The sequence below is a fragment of the Rhododendron vialii genome, chromosome 11a, assembly GCF_030253575.1.
Source record: "Rhododendron vialii isolate Sample 1 chromosome 11a, ASM3025357v1".
NCBI classification, from domain to species: Eukaryota; Viridiplantae; Streptophyta; class Magnoliopsida; order Ericales; family Ericaceae; genus Rhododendron; species Rhododendron vialii.
Window position 1 is genome coordinate 39,135,264 of NC_080567.1, and position 23,466 is coordinate 39,158,729.

The window sequence follows — 23,466 nt, forward strand, 5'->3', positions numbered from 1 at the left end:
TAATTAATTGTTTAAAGGGTGCCAACTAACAGGCATGTTCCTTTCTATTAATTGTCTTTAAAATACATGATCCTTCTTAACTGGTGTCTTCAAAGGATATGACCATTCCTTGTGGTTGTTTACTAGAGACCCAACCTTTCATACAAGGGTGTTTATAAGTCTATAAATAGGCCATTTGTAAAGTCATTTGATGAATTGAAAAATTCCATACTGAATTGTTCTCTTTCTCTCTACACATTCTCTTCTTAGAAAATGGCAAACTAATATTCTGTTATATCTCAGAATAGAGTATCAGTTCTTGGTTCTTCTACATTTGTTTAGCGGAAGTTCTTGGTTCTTCTACATTTGCTTAGCGGATATTCTGTCTGTTTTCGTTTGTGCAAACGCAGACAGAAAGAACCTAGAGTTCGGATTCGATTTATCTTAAAGGCGGATTTGCTATAACCCGGAGCGCACCTTTTGGTGGGAGCAAATACTATCTTTAGGAAAGCGTTCTCCTAACGTGACTCGAATGCTTCTATCGTTCCAAGTTTGAAGAGACGACGCCATCACTTTCATCATTTTGAAGACCGGATTTCCAACAATTAGGTCTCCCACTTGGACGGGTTGTATCCAGGGCATGTAAGCCCGTAAGCATCTCGACCAAAACAACACCAAAACTGTACATGTCGCTCTTCACATACAAATGTCCTGTTGAAGAAGCACAATGTTTAGTTTCTAGTGGCTCTGAAACATGCAGAGTTTGAAGGTTGAAAAAGCTCAGGGATTACCTGTTGCCATATACTCTGGAGCAGCATAGCCATATGTTCCCATAACCCGTGTTGTTACATGTGATTGACTAGCTGATGGACGCAATTTTGCCAAACCGAAGTCTGAGATCTTGGCATTATAGGACTGCAAGAAAAGAAACAAATGAGAGGCCAAGCTATAATGCCTTTTCTTCCGAATAAATATAGGAAAACCTTTACATTACCATGTTACTCATTTTTGCATCAACCTAATGCACTGGGACAAAAATGGTCCAATCTATAGCAAGGGTGGGGGAGGTAAGTGACTTGATGTGTCAATTTCAAAAGTTGCCGCATAAAATTGAAGCAAGAGAATAGTATGGTGTTCAAACCATGAAAATTAGGCTTGAGTTTCTTTTTATGTCACCTAGATGTGTTCCTTTTGGCTGCAGAAAACTTACCCCATCAAGCAATATATTTGAGGCCTTGAAATCTCTATAAATTATATGTTTTTCTGATGTGTGCAAAAATTCCAGGCCTCGAGCTGCTCCCAGTAGTATCTTAAACCGAATGTCCCATGGAAGTGGCTGAATAGCAGAGCCCTCTGCGTAAGTCAACCCATGAACTTTCTACCAAGTGAAAAGGCTTTATTTACCTTTTCAGAAAAAAAAAAAAAGGGGCTTTGATTGATTTGTCCAAACAAAATCAGTTCAGACACAGCTAACGTTCTTGCATTACTATTGACACAATAAATTGCTTCTATTAGCTCTTACTTCCAAAAAGGTGGTTCTCCAAGCTGCCCTTTTGCATGAACTCATAAACAAGGAGTAGCTCTTTATCTTCCCAACAGTATCCTACTAGCTTAACAAGGTTTGGATGAGAAAGCCTGCCTAAGAAGTTGACCTCAGACTGCAGAAATAGTTAACAAACAAATAAGCAGACCATTCAAAATAAATTTTATTAACGAAGATAAATTGGTGAAACAACTTGTAGATTGGCAATCCCAAACATGGGAGAGACGTAGAGTAATCAACAAAGTTCATACTATTAATGTCACCCAACAACATAACTACCAATATGAGCTTCCATGGAAACAGGGAGAATTACAATATCAGATGAAACAAAATCTATTGGATATCAAGAATAAGGCAAGTAGTTGAGTTGAAGCAGAGAGAGGGATGACAGACGCTAGGAGTTGGATTCATGAAGGCAAAGAGGGAATTCTTCTCCTTACGGGAAAGGTCATGGCCATGCATCGCTAAAGTGTGGCTTTTCCAAGAATGCCAAAAAAATCTTGTACTGAGAAATGTACATCAACATATGGTAAGAGCATATAACCAAACATAACTGGGCATCACAAGGGCAACATAAGAACTCCAACTATTGCCTAAATTCACTTGACTTATATATAGTTTACAGCTCAACTTTTTTGTTCATTCCTTATTATTTTTTTGGTTAGTACTTCTAAATGAAAGGCAAAGCAAGGCTGGGGAAAACCTTAGTCTTTAGAACTAAATCAAAAGCAGCACTGCGCCACTGCAGCAGTTGATGCCAGATATGCGTGAGAAAGTCAAGTATAACTTCCTAATTATACTTTTGTTGCCATCTGACTTCCAAGAATTGAATAAGTGATTTTACTTGTACTCCTGGCTCTTTAGGAAAAAGGCTTATATGCCCTGCCATTGCACAACCCAATCACTACTGTTTTGAGGCATTTGTGCTATTGAAGAATGTACCCCCAACATCAAGACTCTAGTAAAAGTGCCAAAAAAATACAATACAAGAATTAACAATAGAATCAAGCACCCTAAAAGTACTTTTAGTTGCAAAAGGAAAACATCAATTCAATAAATTTCTGTAATTGAAATGAATAGTAAAGCCATTAAGACAAACAACTATCCAGTTGACTTAATTAGAATGTGCTCAAGAGAGAACATCTAGGAAAGAGAAAGAAACTACTAAACGCAAGCTGAGGACAAAGAATAAAGCACCCGAAAATATAGTTGTTTCTTTTAACAGCCTGAAAATATAGCAATTGATGCTTCAATGACCGCAACCCCCTCTCAACCAAACCTGAACAAGATGTCAATGTCAAAACTTAAGAAAGAACTCCTTCCTGCAACCCCCTCTAAACCAACCCTGCATACAAGGGTAGTTCTCTTTTCTGCGAAAATATCATGGTGGGAAATCAATTCTTCTCACATGTTGGCAACACCAAACCAGACATTACTCTCTGCCACTATTTTTTGTGTCTACATTAATGAAGCCTTCACATACCTTTGCACAAGAGGATAGGTATGGAGTACTATATATAGGACTAGGCATCAAAACTTTCACCACTACAAATTCAAGTCCAAGGACAATTAATGTTGTCTGATGTAACATCAGGCACCAGTACTTGCAGATGAAACAAATCTTGTAAACTAATTAGTGATACAAAAATTCTAACTCCACACCCATTTACACATCCACACTCACAATAGAAGTGGGGCTCACACACACTAGGTGTGTAGTATGTGCGGGCTCCACCCCTATTGTGAGTGTGGGTGTGTAAACAGATGTGTAAGTAGGTATGGAGGTGGAATGATTGTAAATGATATCCCACATCAAGGACCTTAATTTTGCGAGCAAAGAGTGCGCTTTACTTGAATGGGTTACGGACATAAGCAAGGTGAGTTAAGGATGAAGAAGAAAAAGACACATTCTAGCTTAGATAAGATTGATATCAAGCTCTAACAGGTAGACAATAAGAATTTGAAGGCTAGTTTTAAGAAATGTTCAATATTAATTTGTGTAAGTCAAAAAACAACCTGCCACTCCTCAAGTCCTTGCATGCTCTCAGAGTTCAAGGAAATGATTTCAAGAAGGTAACATGTATAGACCAAGTCAAAGTATGGGAAGGAAGGAAGAGTGGAATGAATAGGAGAAATTCATGCTTCTTTATTGGAGTAAGCGCTTACTCCTATGTTAGTCAAATCAATGGACAACCAACCGTGCATGTCTCTCTCCTCTACTGGACGAAAGGGGAGGTGTGCTTGTTCCACATTTGCAGGTAGATTTGCCTGTTGCTAATTGAAAGGCTGCTGCTAATGACCTTGTCGTTACTCCTGTGGCTAGTCTAGTTGCCTTTTTAACAAATCATTTCCAGTAAAAAGTAGTACTCCGTTATTCCTCATTCCTCGATCTACTCAGCAGAAAAATACAACTATCAACTTTTTCCTTCTTTTCCATTCCAGTATTTTAGTCTAGTATTTTTTTTCTATTACGTCTTTCAAAACCTTTATTCAATTTGGAGTAGACTTCAAAGTTTCTTAATACTCTCTCTTTTACAAATTTAAACTTATATTTTATCATGTGCACTCTCTTAAGTCTTAATTAAACACATAAGGGGTATTCATGGAAAGTCAAAATTTTGAATAGTGATCATTGTATCCCATTACATATCAATAACTTGAAATTCTAGAGATGACGAATTCATTGGGACAAAAGAGTAGTAATTTTTTGTGCCATTTTGATAATAAAATAGATATTTCGAATATCTTGAACTTGGGTATATACAACTTGAAAATGAATTAGACAAGTGATCAATACCAAAATATATGACACTAGTCATTCGGAACCAAACTCATATGGATCTATGAATGCATCTCTAAATAATAAATGAAAGAGGGACATTGTTTATGTAAAAAATTCATGACTATTCTGAACAATATTCATGAAGGATGAGACATATCTTTTTATTCCAAAGCAAATGATGGGAAAATGTCTCATGTACTCTTCATAATTTTAATTATTAACGAAACAATTTGGTAAAAAGTTTTCATATGAGTTTTGAGAAAAATCGCATCTTGGCATGGAGCTTTTCTTTTTTTTCTTTTTTTTGGTCAAACAGAAATACCAATGGAGTTTTTCACAAGGAAGGAAATTGAGTAATTCATTAAACGTCAGACCTTCTCTTTCAAAAAAAAAAAAAAAAAGGCTTGATCTTTAACATAGTACACATGGTCAAAGTTGAAGATATTGTAATGATCGGATCTGGCCTCATTTGGCTTTAAAAGTGGAAAAGTAATTTCTTTTTTTGTTTTTATCCAAAAAAAAATTGCATTTATTAGTTTTGCATCAAACTTTTGTGACTTATTGATTCATCTCGGGAGAGAAATCAGAAAAGTAAAAAAAAATTGATCGAAGCTCATAATTTTTTTCAAAAAGACTCAAAAAGACAAGAATAAGTAAAAAAAATCTGACTTATTGACTTTTTGTCTTTAATCAAAAAATTATGAGTTTTGATCAAAAAAATTTACTTTTCCGATTCCTCTCATTAAGACGAATTAATTAATAAGTCACAAAAGTTTGACGCAAAACTAACAAATGCAAAAAAAAATTGAATAAGGACAAAAAAATAAGTCACTCAACTTTTTAATCCAAACACACCCAGAATCCATGGCAGCTCGTCAAAGTCAAATTTTGGCCTTTTTTGTGTTTTTTATAATTTGTTTAAGCTAAATGATTTTGACACTCCACTTTTTTATGATGACACTTCAAAATTTATCTTTTAGTGTAAAAATTGTATATAGTAAGGCACACTAAAAGACAAATTTGGGAGTGTTATCATAAAAAAATGGAGTGCCAAAATCTTTTTTTTTTTAAACTGCTCAAATAGTGATAGAAGTTGCTTAGAAAAAAACTAGTGATAGAAGTTATAATTTGGCTTCTTTTCTCAACTACCTTCCAATCACCATTCTTTAATTAATTTTGATTTATCAAATAATTTTGTATACACTTAATTTGTAATAATATTTCAATCAATAACCTGTTGTAACTAATTATCAACTAATTTTTGACTAATATCTCTAACCATGATTTGTAACTAACATTTCATCAGATACTAACTAATTTTGTATTTACTCGATTCTCTCTAACCATTATTTGTAAACTAACATTTCAACCAATAACTAGTTTTCAATATACTCTACTAAAGGAGCAAAGGGGGCCTATTCCTCTAACTAAAATAAGCATTTATTTTTTGAATTAAAGAAGATATATAGTGAAGGAATTACTATATAGTAAAGAGGATAATAAGTACTTGTAAAATAAGAACCCTTTAACAATTATGGCTAACCACCATTTGTAATTAACAATCCAATTAACAATTATGGTTGAAAACAAAAAGTCCAATAACACAACTTTGTTATGTTGTTTGCCAAAAAAATAGGATAGTGATAGTATCAAAACTGTTTTTGTTGGTGCCGAAATTCCAATGCATAAAAATATTGTACTTTACATATGGTACAAATATTTTGTGCACTAAAATTTTGATACCAACAAAAACAGTTTTGACAATATCATTTCATTTTCACTATGGCTTACTTTGCGTACATGAACCGTGCAACCGAGACACGTACTTGGCGTTGAGGCCAAACGGAATTCGTTTACTTACAAAAATTAAGTCCGATTGAACTGATTTTCATCATGAATATTCATCTTGACGAATTGTACGAAGGGAACAATTCCGATAATTATTATTATTTTAATCTGAAACAAATCCAAACGGAGGGGTAGACGAGAATTGGGGCTTGGTTTTCCTTTTCTCCACGACGACTGGGAAGGGGATTTCGAGGAGATCGAATTACAATTAACAGTGGTCATCAGTCTGGAAATGTGTATAGCGGTGTTTATATGGCAAGATCACCCAATTTACCCATTCCTTTTGTTGCTCAATCGAGACGAATATCATACTCGGTGAGTGGCCTTCTTTCTAATACAGTACTACTAATGAAATTACTATGATTCTCGTTGAGAAAGAGATGGTACCTTTATTTATCTGTGATTTGGTAAGGCCTACGAAGCCTTTGGCATGGTGGGAAGGTGGGGGTCATATACTGGGAGGAAGAGATGGGCTCGCAGGAGGGACGTGGTTGGCTTGCACCAGAGACGGAAGGGTCGCTTTCCTTACTAATGTTCGCGAACTCCAATCACTCCCTCAACCAAAAAGCAGGGGTCACCTACCCGTTCGCTTCTTAGAGGTTGATTTATTTTTTACTCAGAGACATTTTCGCACTCCATTTGTTTTTTCTATTGCTCGAGTGAATTGACTTTCACACACTCCATGTGCTTGTTCTATTGCTCAAGTGAGTTGAAGTAAACAAAAAATATTGCTTTGATCATTCATGGGATCCTATCACCCATGGAAGAAGATGTTATTTGGTCGAGCTTCAAAAATATTACTAACTTGAATCGCATAGAATTAGACATCTAAACAAGAATCATGGAGATTGAACATCAGAGCTAGAAATCTCGATGCAACTTCCTCTTCCTAGAGGTTGATACAATAAAATTTGTACTCAACACACACCCACACCCCCCCTTCCCCCCCCCCCCCCCCCGAAAAAAAAAAACCTCTTCTAGTTGTCCATGATTTTCTATACACGGGCAGCTGTATCCAGAATCATCTATTGGAACCATGATGGAAAAGATTGCAGGGCCATCATCATTGAGCACTATTCCATTACTTGAGAACAGTAATCACTAATTACCTTTGCATTGTGTTCTTTAATAATATTTAGTATTGACTAAGTGATCAATATGAAAACAATGGTATCCAGATAACAATGGGGATTTGGCAGTTTATCCACGTATGTTGGTGTGCTTGTTAGAAGATTTATCTTTGAGGCCTAATGTGATTGTGGTTATTGATGTGGTGCAGAGCAAGAAAGATCCTTACGAGTTTGCAGAGGAACTCGTGAAAGAAGCAGATCAGTATAATGGGTTTAACTTGATAATAGCCGATCTTTGTTCCATGAACATGGTTTACGTTACTAACAGACCAAAAGAAGGTAACGGTTCAATTATGGAGGTTTCACCTGGTATTCATGTCTTATCAAATGCAAGGCTGGACTCACCTTGGCCTAAGGTAAGAAGGCAAAGATTGACTGATTTAATTGCACTAGCATGCACACTAGAGTTGTTCTTTTGCTAATAAGTGGATACAGAATTAGCATCTATACATACCAACATATCTGTGTCAGACATTCTTGGACACGCTACAGATCGGGGACGTGCCGGGGGACATGGCAGGGAGATTTTTGTAACTTTTTAAAGCTTTTTCTGGCAATATATTTTTAACTTCAAACGCCTTCAACCAAAAGTGTAATATAAAACACGTGTTGTGTATAGACATACACCATTGGTCAATAATGCAATGATAGGAGTACTTAACCTAAATATTTAGTGCTTACCATGGTCGGTTTCATAGCTAAAAAGTAATTTCAAAATGAATTGTCGTGCCCCCCGCCACGTTCATGTCCCTATTTTTTAAGAATTACAGTGTCCTGTATCCGTGTCTCCAGCCGTGTCCATGTCCTTATCATTGCTACATAGATTAGCATGCCAATTGATAGTTTAGTTACTAAGCAGGAAAGTATTCTTTAAGTAAGCTCCAACTCAAAATTATTTGTGGCATAAAACTTCCAGGAATATCAAATTAAGTAAGCTCCAACTTGACGAGTATTTGTCTGAAACTATAGTGGGATAAGGACCACCCCTTGGTTCCAACTTGACGAGTTTTTTACCGAAACTATAGTGGGACAAGGACCAGCCCTTCAGACTGCTTAACCTTGTTAAGGGCAATATTCCAGGATGGGGAACCATTCAGGCAGTAATGCATGATGTGAAGTTCAACCTTTATACGCATATTATGATATTAATCCAACATTCTACTGGAGAGAACTTGTCTATCAACTGCAACAACAAAAAAATATCCCTTCTGTTTTCTATATAAAGGGGAAGCTTTTTTAGATGGTAATATGGGTTGCCCTACTCCTAGAGTTGCCTTACTTTACATACTTCAGGTCTGGGTGTCCTAACACTTGACAAATTAGATTGGCTACTTCCACCTTTCCTAACGAAGGAAAACCGGAGGAAAGAAAATATCTAACATAGTTCATTTTATATTGGGATTGGAGTATGTTGGCGTCCAATGTATGATTCTATCATTATTATCCTATAAAAATACGGAAGTCCCGTGCTGCAATTTACTTTTCCTTTTTTCTAGTTGCATATAGTTTTGAAGTACTAGTTGCTGTTCAAATATTCCCAGAGTTCAATTCACTTCTTTGCAGTCTGAGAGATTGAGACATAGTTTCAAGAAGCTATTGGACCTCTATGGTGATGCTGAAGTTGCCGTAGCTGAGATGGTTGAGAAACTGATGAGGGACACGATTAGAGATGATGAAAGTGTGTTACCGCACATTTATCCAGCTGAGAAAGAATACTACTTGAGCTCCATTTTCGTCGAAGCAGAAACTCCTTTGGTAAAACCCAGAGTACCTAGAAACTTGCCCTTTTTCTTTGTAACCGTACTGGTATCTTATCTGCATGTTTATTTTTCTGCTTCGTAGGGGCATTATGGGACAAGAAGCAGTTCTGCATTGTCTTTCACAACTAGTGGGGAGCTGAGCTTTCATGAAACATCTCTCCAGGAGGAGGGTTGGGAAGAGCAGACTGTAACCTATCAGATCGAGAAGATTAACAAGTAGCCAACAACTTATTGGTCCTCCTCTTCCTAAGAAAATGATCACGCAATTCTCACTGTCACCTGAATTGGAGCATCTTATCATATGGTTGAGAGAATGATCATAAAGCTAATTAATCTTTGTAAGTCACTTCTTACTGCCTCCCAATCAAAAAATGAGACATTCCATGCCCTCGGAGAGTATTAATGTGTGAATGTACGATGTTACAAACTAACCAACGTAAACTAGCTCTGTGACATGAATTTCACCATTTGATAGATGACAAATTGCAGCCCTTTCTTTGACTTGAAAATTGTTTTCTGAAATTTTGCTACTGGCATTTCTAAGAACCGTGTTTCGTATAGTGATTATTCTGCTGGAACTCTGTTTACGTATTCTGTACACATTCCCACGAATGTTGCAAGATTGCCCAACGCTTGGGCCTGGGCCTTGAATAGCTGAAAGGTGTACCTGTTTGATGTTTTGCGAGGAAAACAGACACGGACACCACATTAGATTACGTTTCTCTTGTAATGTTTCTAAAATTTGAAGAGCAGTGCATATGCTTGATCAAAGTTAGAGGGGTCTGTGATTTATACAGATCTGGAAGAGAGAGAGAGGAGATAATTATGGAATTTGGGAACTGGGGAATCCAAATGAAAGTTTAGCTTTTTAAAGTACCTGGAGTCGATCCAGTGACGTGCTATATGAGATGAGGTTAGCAACTACTAAAATGAGAACAAATACACATGACAATAGAGTCCAACTGAATGAAAAAAATTTATTAAGAGGGCACGTGCCCTGAAAGTAGAGAAAGTAGGCTATGGACCCCGTACACCAAACATTTTGATACATAACAACCCACGACTTATAGTATAGTATTAAACATCTCTAAACTTTAAAAGCTTATACAAGACCAGAAACAACTTGTTGAACATCAAAACAGAGAGGAACGGATGGGCTCATTGAGAGTCTTCTGTTTTTTCCCTTTCCTTGTGGCAAATTAAGTGGCACAAGTGAGACAGGTGCAGCCAACACCACAGTTGCAGAAGGCCCTGCCAGCAGCAGCAGCAGAAGATGGAGTAATAATAATATCAGTCTTGGAGCAAGTACAGGGATTGCAACCGCAGTGCTCCCCACATGAGCACCGCTTGTGCTCCATATTCTCCTCATCTCCCCCGTCACATAAGCCCCCACCTGAACTACTACTACACCTGCATTTATGCATACATACATGCATCTGTTAATATATTTCTATCACTCTTCCATAAGATATTCAATATCAAGGATCCATCAATCGCTAACAACTAAAGTATTTACTTGAATCCATTACAGGATAAGATTCATCTAAATTATCTACTGCTAATACTACTCTTCATAAGTGCAGATAATAACACGTATCGTCTCAAACAACTACTCTTCCCCTTGGGTCTCCCATATTTCCTTTACTCATTATTACCACACAGCCCGCCCCCCCCCCGCCGCTCTCTGCTTATACAAATCCGTGCATGCAAGATGCTGCTTGTATCAATGAATCTGAATGTATGTTTTCCTAGTAGCTATGAGGAACAAACTCTGCTGTTAGTTCCAGATGACACGTGGTAGACACTTATGATTCTCCTGCCACCACGTGTAAGGTCACCTTATTTGCCATTTGCATTAAGCACCTAGGATAGGATGGGACCACCACTGGCCTCGTCAGAATAGAATTAGATTAGGTCTCCAGGCTCCGCCCATTTTGCAAAGTTTGAAATGGCCAGCTATGCTTGTTTTTGTCGTGTTAAATCTAGTATTACTAGCCCCCAAGCCCAAGGCTTGGTCCTGTTTTTTTTAATCGGCAAAGGCTTGGTTCTATTGGGTGGTGGGTTTTTTTTCCACATGATTGATCAGGGTTTGCTTTTTTTGGGATGAAGCCGTAATAAAATAATTTTTTAGTCCCGTTGTTGATGACATACCTTTGACCGGTTCGGAAAGGGTATTAGTATGAGTTTAGTTTCGCTTTGGCCCGGTTCGGAAAGGAAATTATTGAGCGAGGCCGAAAGCATCCGATAGGGCTGCCATATTAATTTATTTCCCGTCAAAGTTTAATTAGATCTATGATGGGCACCCAACTGAAGGAGCTGATGACTTTGTTGACCCTTTGTAAACAAACATTTCCAGGATTTTGAACCTTTTTGACAACACAGCAACCAACCGCAAAGTTAAACCTTTGATGACAATAGTGAACCTGCTATCATTGGTGCCCATCCCTTGTTTGACTTGTTCCAAACAAACAAAATAGGGAAGGAATATTGGGCATGACAGGGAAATGGTCACCTTTTTATAACCCACAATCTTGTGAGAAAATTAGAGTTACAGATTACTTGTGAAAACTTCAGATGTCAACTTGTATTACATATTCGTTTGTTTTTAAGGAACAAAAAAAGAAAAAAGAAGGCCTCAAAGTGTTACGCGGTTGTAAGTGCAATAGTGTCCCCCTTGAAACTGTTACGAGTGAGAACTATAGTCCTTGTAAATATATATATATATATATATATATATATATATATATATATATATATATGAGTTCCCTTCAGGTAAGGGCGTCCTCATTTTAAATAAAATGCAGATGTCCCCTTTCTCGATTAAATTTCGATTATCCGAGCCGCTCAATGTGTTCAGAATGTGATTTTAATGGTATCCGCGAAATCAGCCAAAAAATGATCGGGAATGGCTTGATTTGAGCAGTTTTTATTTGAACCGTTCGATAAAATACAAACAAAAACTGCTCGGATCAAGCCCCTTCCGGTCTTCTTTTTTTTTTTGCTGATTTCTTGATGGTACCTTTAAAATCACGTTCTGAACATATTGAGCGGCTTGGATCATCGCAAATTGGTCGGGAAAGGGACACCCTTAACTTAATACGGTAAGGGCGCTCCTACCTGAAGTTTTGTGATATATAAGAGTCGGTTCCGTGGACATCAACTTTGACACAACTTTTGCCACTCTGTCTCAACTAGGGCTGTAAATGAACTGAGCCATTCGCGAACTGTTCGAGGCTCGGAGAGCTCGTTCGAGTTTGATTTGTCTGCTAAACGAACTGAACCTAAACCTCAATTCTAGGCTCGTTCCGTAAATAAGTCGAACCTGAACCTAACGGTATTCGACTCGGTTAGGTTGGTGAACCTATACTTAAATTTAATTAATAATTCAATAGGGGTCTATTTGTAAATGTAAAAAAATTTAAGGTTGTATATATAATTCAATACTTATTTTTCTCCCAAATTCTATACGATTAATGAGAGAGTTTGGGTTCGCTTGAGTTTAATGAGTTGAGCCTAACCAAACCTGAGTCTTGACGAGCTCAATTCGAGCTTAGATTTGGCTCAGCTCGATTCATTTGAGTTTAACGAGCCAAACTCGAGCCAAGATGTTCAAGTTCGAATCGAACCCGAGTCAAACTCGAGCCAGACTATTACCTTAACGAACCCAACCGAGCCGAACCCGAGCCTTGAAAAATTTTAAGGAACCGAACTCGAGCCAAGATGTTTAGGCTCGAATCGAACTCGAGCCGAACTCATACCTTAACGAACCCGAGCCGAACTTAACAGGGTTCGACTCGATTCGGTTCGTTTACAGCCCTAGTCTCAACCCTTGAATGGAGGGTTAAGATTAAAACTCTTAAAATGGCACACACACCCAACCTCACCTAATCTCTCTCTCTCTCTCTCTCTCTCTCTCTCTCTCTCTCTCTCTCTGTGTGTTTCGACCCATCCCCTCCAGGGCCTCCCTTGAGGAGTCAGATCCTGTCCAGTATGGGGTTACCCTCCAGTCCGGTCCAGTTCGGCCTTTTGTGGGCCCTTTTTGGGTCCACAACAATGATCGGAACCGTTCACATTTTAGAGCTCGTTGAGACCAACGACCATACCAAAAATCACGTTGATCTAATACCGTTTGGTATCATTTCAAAATGTATTAAGTTTCGAAAAAATTTGTTGAAGGGTTGTAATCCTGTGTTTCTCACCTTTTTTTTAGACAACATTAATGCATTTTGAAATGATACCAAATGGTATTTGATCAACGTGATTTTTGGTATGGTCGTTGGTCTCGACGAGTTCTAAAATGTGAACGGTTCTGATCATTATTGTGGGCCCGGAAAGGGCCCACAAAAGGCTGAATTGGATGGGACTGGAGGGTAACATACTGGAGGGGATCTGAACCCCTCCCTTGCCTCTCCATATCCGCCGAGAGTCCTCATCGGCAAACCCATCTCTGGCAATCAACCCAGTACTCTCTCTCTCTCTCTCTCTCTCTGTGAATAGCTCCCCGTCTTTCCATCTCACGTTTCTATGTCGTCTCTACCCTCACGTACTCTCTCCTCACTGACACGCCATCACCTGCGATTCCCGTACCCGACGAACTCAGCTCTGGTGTTCTCTCTGTCTCTCCTGCCCACCCTCGCGCTTCTCTCTCTCTCTCTCTCTCTCTCTCTCTCTCTCTCTTACACCCTCTCTCGAATCCCCAATGAAGCCCTAATCTTCTTACCAATTGATCAAAATCAAAACAGTTACCTCAAAACCAGAGAAGAGGATGCTAATCTCTGCAATTGTAATGTGATTTTGCTCTGCACTTGAACTTTTTGGATGTTATTTCCGTCCAGAAATTGAAATGGGGTTATGGGTTCTGAAAATTGAAGGTTAATCTTGAATGTTATGGGTTTCCATGGTTTTTTTCTTTTTATGCCCATTAAAAAATCTTGAAAGGGTTACATTGGAAATTGGTAAACTCTTGTTGATGCTAACATCGGGAGAGAGAGAAGATGGTGTTCGTCGGAGATGGAGGCCCCAGGGCCCAGAGTAGGGAGGGGAGTCGCCAGTGTTGTGATTTGTAAGGTACAAGGAGAGAGAGAAAACGTTAGAGAGGTGAGAGAGGGGGAGAATTATTAAGTACAATATCCTCTTTTAAGGTTTAATCTCCACCCTCCAGTTCAGGGTTGAGATGAAGTAACAAAAATTATGTCAAAAATGATGTCCATAGAACCGGCCCCATATAGATGTATTTTCGTTTTGGTGTATGTAGGGGGCCGAAATATCCGAAGGTTCATAAGGTCCAGTAGGGCGGATAAGGGATCACGTTGTTTGACCCAACGTCCAGCTGTCTCAGTTCATCTGTGGATGGCGGTGGGCTTCGGCCTGTTACGTCGTCAGTCATCCGAAGAACATACGGATCCCCGTGGGTTTTTCCCGAACGTTGTGTGCCTTATCCGAACGTAAGTATATTTGAGTTCGCTCGGGGAGTACTCTTGTTCGGCTATGTTGTTCTTCGGAAAAAAACATCATATGCTCGGAGATTCTTCGTGTGTCATAAGCGGGCTCCACCGAATATAAATGATTATAGGATCTTCCAGAAATATCTTGTGATAAGTAAGCTGTCCTTTCTGATATTCGAAGTGACATCTCTGAACGATGTGACCTTTCTGACATTGACCCATGTGGCTCTGTAAAACTTGGGAAGTAGTGTTCATTAAATGGCCTTGCTGCAGGACGCCATCCGAGCATTACGCGACATGTGGAAAGTAGAGCCAACTTGCTCAGCACTCTACCCCTTTCGCCTATAAATAGAAGAGTAACACCACTAAGAAAGGGGCTCTGAACTCTAAAACAACTGCACTCTCTTCCCTCTACTAGCATATTTTCTCACTAAACTTCTTCTCTTCTCCACTTACTGACAAGTTCGTCGGAGCTTCTTCTCGGAGGAACATCCCCCTCCGGTTCTACAGGTACAACAAGATCGGCGCCATCTCACAGCTCCACACACGGAGACAGCTATACAGGAAAGATCACAAAGAAATCAACCCCCACAATTGGCGACTCTGTTGGGGATCAACAACTTTTGGGGTGTTCTTTGTGTTCTTCGTGTTCTTAACCAGTTGAGGGCCTGATACGACCTTCATCTCAAATTCTGTTTGTTCCTCGCGTTTAAACGGAACAAATGGCTCAACACTTCTCACCTCCGAGTCCAGAGAACTTTACCCTTGGGTTGGAGGGCTACGGGTCTATCAACCTCGAGCCCCGTCAAATGACTAGGACGGTTCTCCACGTGGCCCGCCAACTTTCTTTTCCACCCACCGAGTTGGATATAGCCTTGGCCGAACAGAAGCGTCAGGCGGCGGTTATTGCCATGCTACAACAATGGCTGGAAGAGCGGGATGGCGGGATGACCACAACTCCTGTACTCGGGCATCCAGCCGAGCCCAGTCGACCAAACAAACTCCGCAAACGAAGCAGACCGTCTCGTCCAGCCCAAACGGCCGAACCCGCCGTGTCCGAGCGACGAACTGTCTTTGAACGTCTTGACCAAGGAGTTCCAAGACCTCGGCTGACGAGCATTATTCGTACCGTGAATTCACGATCCTCGGCTACAGGCTCCACTGTCGGCACCAATAAAGGGGGCGCGTTAGCCCGAGCACAATTCCGTTCCGAACGACAAATGAGTCCAAGAAGTGGGAAGAGGCCCGTGGATTTAAACGATCCACCTCGGTGCACACGTACCAGCAGCAACCGGGAATATTCGGTACGATCACGACACGAATCGGAACGCCACGACGGGCGGCGTTCGGTTAACTCTGGCAATCGCCACAGAACGAACAGCAAAGGAAACCGTTCGGAACACAATAATACGATTGTCTTGTACGATCAGTTCACGGGTTTGCCGACCGTGTACCAACCCGTCGACCCAGGTTCTCAGCCTCGGCATGCTCACTTAGCGGGCTCGAGAGTAGCGGTGCGTGAACCTTCGGTTTTAGCCACTCGGCTACCGAAGGAGAAAGAGGAGCATCACTGGCACCATCGACGTGAACGAAGAAAGACTCCAGAGCCACGTGCTGAGGTTCCTCTCCCTATTATCCCGCAAACTCCAGCTCAGAAAGATAATTCGAAGCTCGGGAAGGCAAAGGCTTCCCCCTTCGTAGATGTTATCCAACAGGAACGACCACCGGACAGGTTCGTTATGCCGAAGCTGAAACGTTACGAGGCTAAAGAGGACGCAGTCGCGTTCGTTTGTCGCTTTAGACAAACTATGAGCCTCCATAACTTTTCTGACGCCCTTGTGTGCAAGATCTTCCCACTCACTCTCAGTGAGCCAATCATGTTGTGGTACAATCAGTTGAAGCCCAAATCTATCACTTGCTTCAACGAGCTGGAGTTGGAGTTTAGCAAACGATTTGTAACCAGCAACATTCAGCCGAAGACGTTGTCTATGCTGGTAAACATGCGGAGAGCGGCAGGAGAGACCTTACGGCTTTATACCGAGCGCTACTGGGAAGTCTATAATTTTATTCTCGACTGTGATCAAGGAGTTGCGGCAGAGTCTTTTATGAACGGGTTGGATCCAACCTCGGCAATGTTCCGTGATCTCTCACGTAACCCACCTAAGACGATGGGAGAGCTCATGACCATAATCGAGAAGGATTGCGTTCATGAAGAAGCCATGGCCGAGCGATACACACCAAAGGCTCCAGAACCTGTCAAAACAACAGGGGCGAAGAAACAAGTAACAAACGTTTGCCAGGGGCAAGGAGGCCAAGGCGGTTCAGGCCAAGCAACCAACAAGCCGAACAACAAAGGTCGACCTCCGCAGCACCCGCAGCCACAATCGTGGCCACAACGAAAAGGGAGCCACGGCCAGACGAGTACATGGCCGAGCATACTGCATTCACCGAACCTATCTACAAACTCCTCAACATCATCGGCAATTTGCCATTCTTTGTTTGGCCAACGGTACTCTTAAGCACCGTCGGTAGCGGACCAGGGATGTGCACGTATCACAAGGAGCGCGGCCACTACTCCACGCAATGCCCACCTTTCAAACGGTATCTTGAAGAGCTAGCAGCAGCGAGGCATCTAAATAAGTGGATTGACGTTCGGCGAAATCCACTTCCACCACCTCCCCATGTTATCGGCAACCTTGTAAGCGTTATACAAGGGTTGGTTTCCGAAGGAAGGGCTACCGAGCTTCGTTCAAAAATTGATAGAGTCGTCGCCTCTTTATCCGTTTGCAACGTTGGCGCTTCGGGAAAACGAAAATGGGACGATCCGAGCTTCGGTAGCACTATTACTTTTTCACCCGACGACTTGACAGGTGTGCAATTTCCTCATACAGACGCCCTCGTTGTCACTGTTGCTATTGAAAAGTCAACCGTTCAACGGGTATTGATAGACCAAGGAAGCTCGGCGGACGTGATGTTTTATTCAACATTCCAGAGCCTCGGATTATCTCCCACTCAACTTCGAACAGCGTCAACTCCCCTCGTCAGTTTTACTGGAGCCCCGGTTTGGCCGCTCGGCTTGATCACCCTCCCCGTGCGAGCTGGATCACGGGTTCTTGAAATCGAGTTTGTGGTGGTCGCTTCTCCCAGTCCATACAACGTGATACTCGGCCGAACCTGGTTGCACGAGATGAAAGCAGTCGCTTTAACCTTTCACCAGGTGGTAAAGTTTATCGGGTGGAATGGACTTCAGGAGAGCCTCCGAGGGGATCAAATCCAATCGAAGAAATGCTACATCAGCACTGTCACAAACAAACAGAGCTGTATGGACGTACAATGCGTGGAAGCCACTCCCGTTCCTATAATCGAAGATGTGGGAGTTCCGGCTGAACGAAGATCTACCGAGGAGTTAATACGCTTCTCAATCCCTGGGGGCGAAGGAAGATATGTTTTAATTGGGAGCTCTCTGAGCGTGGCCGAACGCGAGGAGATGTATGACTTCCTCACGCGGAACATAGAAGTTTTTGCTTGGACTCCACAAGACATGCCGGGTGTGGATCCTTCGTTCGCCATGCACTCATTGAATGTCGATCCAAGTAGGCGGCCGGCGGTGCAGAAAGTCCGACGCTCATCCGCCGCACATATCGAAGTTGTAATGACAGAAGTGGATCAACTGTTGGAGGCAGGCGTCATTCGGGAAGTCTTATATCCTTCTTGGCTTGCCAATCCTGTAGTCGTACCGAAGAAAAACGGGAAACTAAGGGTTTGTGTTGATTACACAAACCTCAACGACGCTTGTCCTATGGATAGATTTCCCCTTCCTTGGATTGAACAAATGGTGGACGCAACTGCAGGGTGCGAACGCTTGAGCTTTATGGATGCCTATCGAGGCTATCACCAAATAGCGTTGGATCTGGAAGATCAGAAGAAGACGGCTTTTATTTCTCCTCAGGGCACTTACTGCTACAAGGTCGTTCCGTTCGGCCTGAAGAATGCTGGAGCAACCTTCCAACGCTCCATCACAAAGATGTTTCCCGGAATGCTCGGCAAAATAGTGGAAGCTTATATCGATGATCTGGTTTGCAGAAGCACGTTTGCTCGGGACCACCTTCGGGACTTGGGAGAGGTCTTCGCGGTTTTGAAGCGGCGGAAGTTGCGCCTCGACGCTGAGAAGTGTGCGTTTGGTGTAAGTTCGGGGAAGTTCCTCGGTCACATAATGAGCCGCCGAGGAATCCAAGCTGATCCCACACAGATCCAGGCCGTGCAAAATCTCCGAGCTCCCACTACTATCAAAGAAGTACAACGACTTACAAGAATGGTGGCTGCCTTGAACCGCTTCATCTGACGTTCGGGAGATCTTTGCCGTCCATTTTTCCAAGTAATCACTACTAGCCGACGCAGATTCGTATGGACCGAAGAGTGCGAGCAGGCCTTGCAATCTTTAAAGCAATACCTGTCCCACGCTCCTTTGCTCGTCAAGCCCCTACCCGATGAAGACCTGTATCTTTACCTTGCTGTTTCTGATTATGCAACAAGCGCGGTTCTTGTTCGGAAAGAGGGGATGGAGCATCAACCAATTTTCTATTCCAGCAAAACGATGGCGGACTCTCAGACGAGGTATCTGCCTATGGAGAAATTGGCATTGGCTCTCGTTTCGGCTAAAACGAGCCTCCTGCCTTACTTTCAATCCCATAGGATTGTGGTTCTTACTGAGTTTCCTCTCAAAGCTGTCCTTCAGAAGACGGACATATCAAGCCGGATCCTGAAATTCTCTCAAGACTTGGCTATCTTCGACATCCAGTTTGAGCCTCGGACAGCTATCAAAGGTCAGGCCTTGGCCGACTTCTTTGCCGAACTCACTCCTGGCTTGCAAGACGAGGCCAATGCCTTGGCCACCGCCGCTGAAGAAGCTCGGATTCAGGAAGAAGAGGTTTTGGAGGGATTGTCCAGCTGTCCTGTAGAGCCACTCCGTGCTCGGTACTCCCTTGGACGAAAGAAAGCCAAGCGGCAATGGAAGCTCTTCTCCAGCGACGCTTGGCGACTGACCGTCGATGGAGCTTCTAATGTTCACGGGGCTAGTGCGGGCATCGTCCTTGTGTCACCGAGCGGGACTGTGCATGAAAGCGTGGTCTCGATTGGGTACACGACGACGAACAACGAGGCGGAGTATGAAGCTTTGATTGCAGGCCTCCGACTTACTCTTCGGCTGGATGCAGATTCGGTTCCTATCTTTTGTGACTCTCAACTCACTGTGGGTCATTTAAACGATGATTATCAAGCCAAAGATCAGCGTATGAATGCTTACGTAAGCCACGTATTGGCTCTGTTCGAAAGATTTAGCCGAGTAGAAGTGGAATGGATCGCTCGGGAACATAATGCACATGCTGACGCCCTGGCAGGTCTTGCTTCGGTTTACAAGACCTCGGGCAGTCGCACTATTACCTTTGACGAGGTCGCCAAACCGAGCTTCGAACAGCCGTGTGAACAGGTCATGGCCATCTCCCTCGGACAGAGTCAACTGGATCCAGTGATTAATTACTTGAAGAACCAGGTATTGCCACCGAACACGCGCGAAGCGTACAAACTCCGTTGCCGAGCGGCCAATTTTTTCCTAGATCCGAACGACAATCTTTATCGATGAACTTTCACTGGCCCCGATCTGCGTGTCATCCACGACGACCTTGTGCCAGCCGTTCTGGAGGAACTCCATTCGGGAAGCTGCGAGGCGCATTCAGAAGGACGGTCTCTTGCACAGCGTGCTCTGACGCAAGGCTATTGGTGGCCGAAGATGGTCAAGCAATCCGAAGAATACGTGAAGCTCTGTGTTCGGTGCCAAAAGCAAGCATCTCTCATCCACCAGCCTGCATTCCCCCTTAAAATGATCACTAGTCCGTGGCCGTTCGCGGTTTGGGCTTTTGACATAGTAGGCAAGATGCCGAAGGCACCTGGAGGATTTGAGTATATGCTCACTGCCACGGATTTGTTCACCAAGTGGGTTGAAGCTTCCCCCATGATCAAGACCACCGCAGGCGACGTGGAACGTTTTATTTGGAAGAACATCATCTCGAGGTTCGGCGTACCGTATGCCATCCTTTCTGACAATGGCTCCCAGTTTGTCGCGTCCGCCCTCAAATCTTTTTATGCAAAGCGCCACATCACGATCCATAATTCCTCGGTGGCCTATCCTCAAGGTAATGGACAAGCCAAAGCATCTAACAAGACCATCACTCGGGGGCTGAAGCGCCGTCTGGATCGAAAACTCGGTAAATGGGTGGAAGAGCTTCCACACGTCTTATGGGCCTACCGTACCACCCCTCGGCGGTCTACCGGCCGTACTCCATTTGCTATGGCCTACGGTATGGAAGTTGTCCTCCCTTTGTCTACTATGATCCCTACAACCCGCACGGAGCATTTTAACCCTATAGACAACAATGCGCTTGTGGGTGCCGAGTTAGACTTCGCTGAAGAACTTCGTGACAATGCTCACCTTCGGCACGCTGCATATCAACAGGAAGTTGCAAAGGGCTACAACCGGAATGTTCGTGCTCGTCCTTTTAATGTTGGGGACTTAGTCCTTCGGATGGTTACCGAAGCATCAAAGCTAACCAAGCTGAAGGATCCCTATGAAGGACCTTACCGAGTGGTGGAGAAGATCGGGCATGGTGTCTACAAGCTTGCTGAAATGGATGGGACGCCAATTGCCAATCCGTGGAATGCTCAAAAACTTAGAAAATTCCATGGCTAGTATTGGCATCCTCCACCCTTTTTACTTTTCTTCTCTTGTATTTACATTTTTGTTCGGCAAATACGCTTGTGAACGTTATGTATTTAATGCAAGTTTGTTTTAATTGTTCAGTTATTTTTCTATTTATTCTTGTAACTGGGGTATCTTATCTAGCCCTTCCTTTGTTCGGGTGAAATCTCGAAGCCCATGATGATTTGTTTGTTCGGGTGAAAATCTTGAAGCCATTGATGTTTTGTTCGGTGAACATTCTTGTAATTTACTGTACTGTTCGTTCGGAACAATTTTTCAAAGCCCTTGGATCGGAACCTGCTTAAATACACTTCTCACCGTTCAAGACTTTTCCCTCGGAAGAACCACTTACTTTTGACGCTGGTGACTGATAATCCTATTGTGTACCCACTTGTTTGCCTTACTAGATTCTCATTTCTACACTATGACCATCCACTAAGCCAGGGGGCTTATAATAGGCTACACAATAAACTCTATCCGAACAGAAAGACTGGGCAAAATTTTACTTGGAAACACAATGAACACAATAAATTCATTCCGAACAAAAAGACAATTTGCAAGTTTGGTCAAACAAAAAACGAAGATTGTTAATCATTCACCGAGGGCCTCCAACCTGTTTTAGTTACATCGAATGGTTTGGCAAGGTTCTAGTCGTTCGGAGCCAACCATATTTCAAAAAAAAAAAAAAAAACAACAAAAACAGAGAAAGCTAGTTCAATTTGCTGGAGCATCTGCAGGGGCTGGTACGTTGGTAGAATCGGCAGCACCAGCTGTTGCGTCTTCTGCTTCAGCTTCGGCAGGGGCGAGGGGAGGTACTTCCACAAGATTCCTCCTCTCATCATCAGGCTCAATGCCTGCATCGTCAAAACCCCTGTTATAGCCGAGCATGAAGCTTTCTTTGTGTTGGCCCTCTTTAATCTCGGCTTGCACTTCAATAATTTGATCGGCCACATCCTCCTCAGCCTAGGCATACCCTTTCTCATACTGCCCCTGCATCTCTTTTTCCATCTCTTTTTTCATTTCTTCTCGACCAAGGGCTCTCCCCTCCGCCAGCCCCTCATCTTTTCCTTCGGCCCTCGTTTGCTCGGCCGACTCTTACAGCCCCTTGATTAGGTCATTCAGATTTGTAACCTGAACTTTCAGGCCTTGTCTCACAAGCTCGGATTGCTCCAGGCTCTTCTTGTAATCCTCGGCCACGCCCTTGTTGTACTCGACCGACTGCTTCAGCAGTTTCGACTTCTTGTCGTGTTCGGTGAGATAGTACTGGGCACTCATGATGGACTGGGTGGCCTGCGGTCATAAACAGAATTAAAGTTATTCCGAAGTACAATAGCAAACAAACTAATAATCATTGCAAGTACGAGTTTACTTACCCTTCCAGCATGATAGTAGTACTCGCTCAGGGCTGCTTTTAGAGACAAGGGACTCTGTATGTCCCTCGGTAAAGCCAGCCCCGAGTGGAGGGTAAAGGCCAGGGAGGGATCCTCCTTGAGACTGTCTGATTTTAAAATTTGCTTTTTGTTCGGGGTGATAAAATTGGGCACCCATGGGGCGTCGATATCCGAAGCAAGCTCCCTCTCTCCCTCTGTTTGTGCTCCCTTCGGAAGTTCGACTTCCTGGCTCTTCCCCTTCGGAGCCGCCTTTGTCTTTTTGCTGGCCAGTGGCTCCTTCGGGGAAGGAGGGGCGCTCAGTGGTCGTTTTTTAGAGGGTGGGGGTGGTGGGGTTTTCTTGCTTGGGGCCGAGCCTGAAGCGCCTGGGGCTCCAGCCTTCCGAAGCTGGGCCTTTTCTTTCTCCTTTTCCTCCAGTTTTTTCTGAAGGACTTCTTTGATGTTCCTCGGCGGCATTTCCTCTTGTTCCTGAAACGGCTCTTCTTCGGTAGGGAGGCGGATTGTCCCCCGAAGAGGTTTATCAGAGCTCGGGCAGAGTTCTTCTGGAATCTCTTCAGAAACCTGCTCACGCTCGTCGGTTACCTTCCATCGGATCCGACCTCTGTATGTGGCTTTGTACTTTAGGATTGTTGGGGCGTCCCGTTCCTCAGCTGGGATGGTGAGTAGGGAATCGGCAAGACCACAACCTCTCGCCGCCCTTAACAGTACCTTGTTGAGCTTGGTGGTATCTGTCGAAGAAAAGCACACAAGATCGTTAATTAAATTTTTGATAAGTATAATAGGAGCAACAGAAGGAATAACATTTGAAATAACGGACAACTGTTTTTACTCGGAGTTCCCC

The 23,466-nt window shown here is 42.7% G+C and overlaps 3 protein-coding genes across 3 annotated transcripts; 2 read left to right on the forward strand and 1 right to left on the reverse strand.

Moving 5' to 3' along the window:
- Positions 1-210: 210 nt before the first annotated feature.
- On the reverse strand, positions 211-3,571 carry LOC131307765 (probable serine/threonine-protein kinase PIX13). The gene is made up of 5 exons (XM_058334445.1): positions 3,539-3,571; positions 1,502-1,637; positions 1,190-1,332; positions 771-894; positions 211-690 (listed from the first exon to the last, which is right to left on the reverse strand). Exons 1-5 carry the CDS (start codon positions 3,560-3,562, stop codon positions 518-520), a joined length of 600 nt encoding a protein of 199 aa, XP_058190428.1. The 5' UTR covers positions 3,563-3,571; the 3' UTR covers positions 211-517.
- A 2,566-nt stretch (positions 3,572-6,137) lies between these two features.
- On the forward strand, positions 6,138-9,551 carry LOC131307763 (uncharacterized). Its single transcript, XM_058334443.1, has 5 exons — positions 6,138-6,467; positions 6,565-6,751; positions 7,432-7,638; positions 8,846-9,037; positions 9,125-9,551. The coding sequence occupies exons 1-5, from the start codon at positions 6,385-6,387 to the stop codon at positions 9,260-9,262; spliced, it is 807 nt and encodes a 268-aa protein (XP_058190426.1). The 5' UTR covers positions 6,138-6,384; the 3' UTR covers positions 9,263-9,551.
- Positions 9,552-17,028: 7,477 nt separating this feature from the next.
- Positions 17,029-18,828, forward strand: LOC131307197 (uncharacterized). The gene has a single exon (XM_058333605.1). The coding sequence runs from the start codon at positions 17,029-17,031 to the stop codon at positions 18,826-18,828; it is 1,800 nt and encodes a 599-aa protein (XP_058189588.1).
- The last annotated feature ends 4,638 nt before the right edge of the window (positions 18,829-23,466 follow it).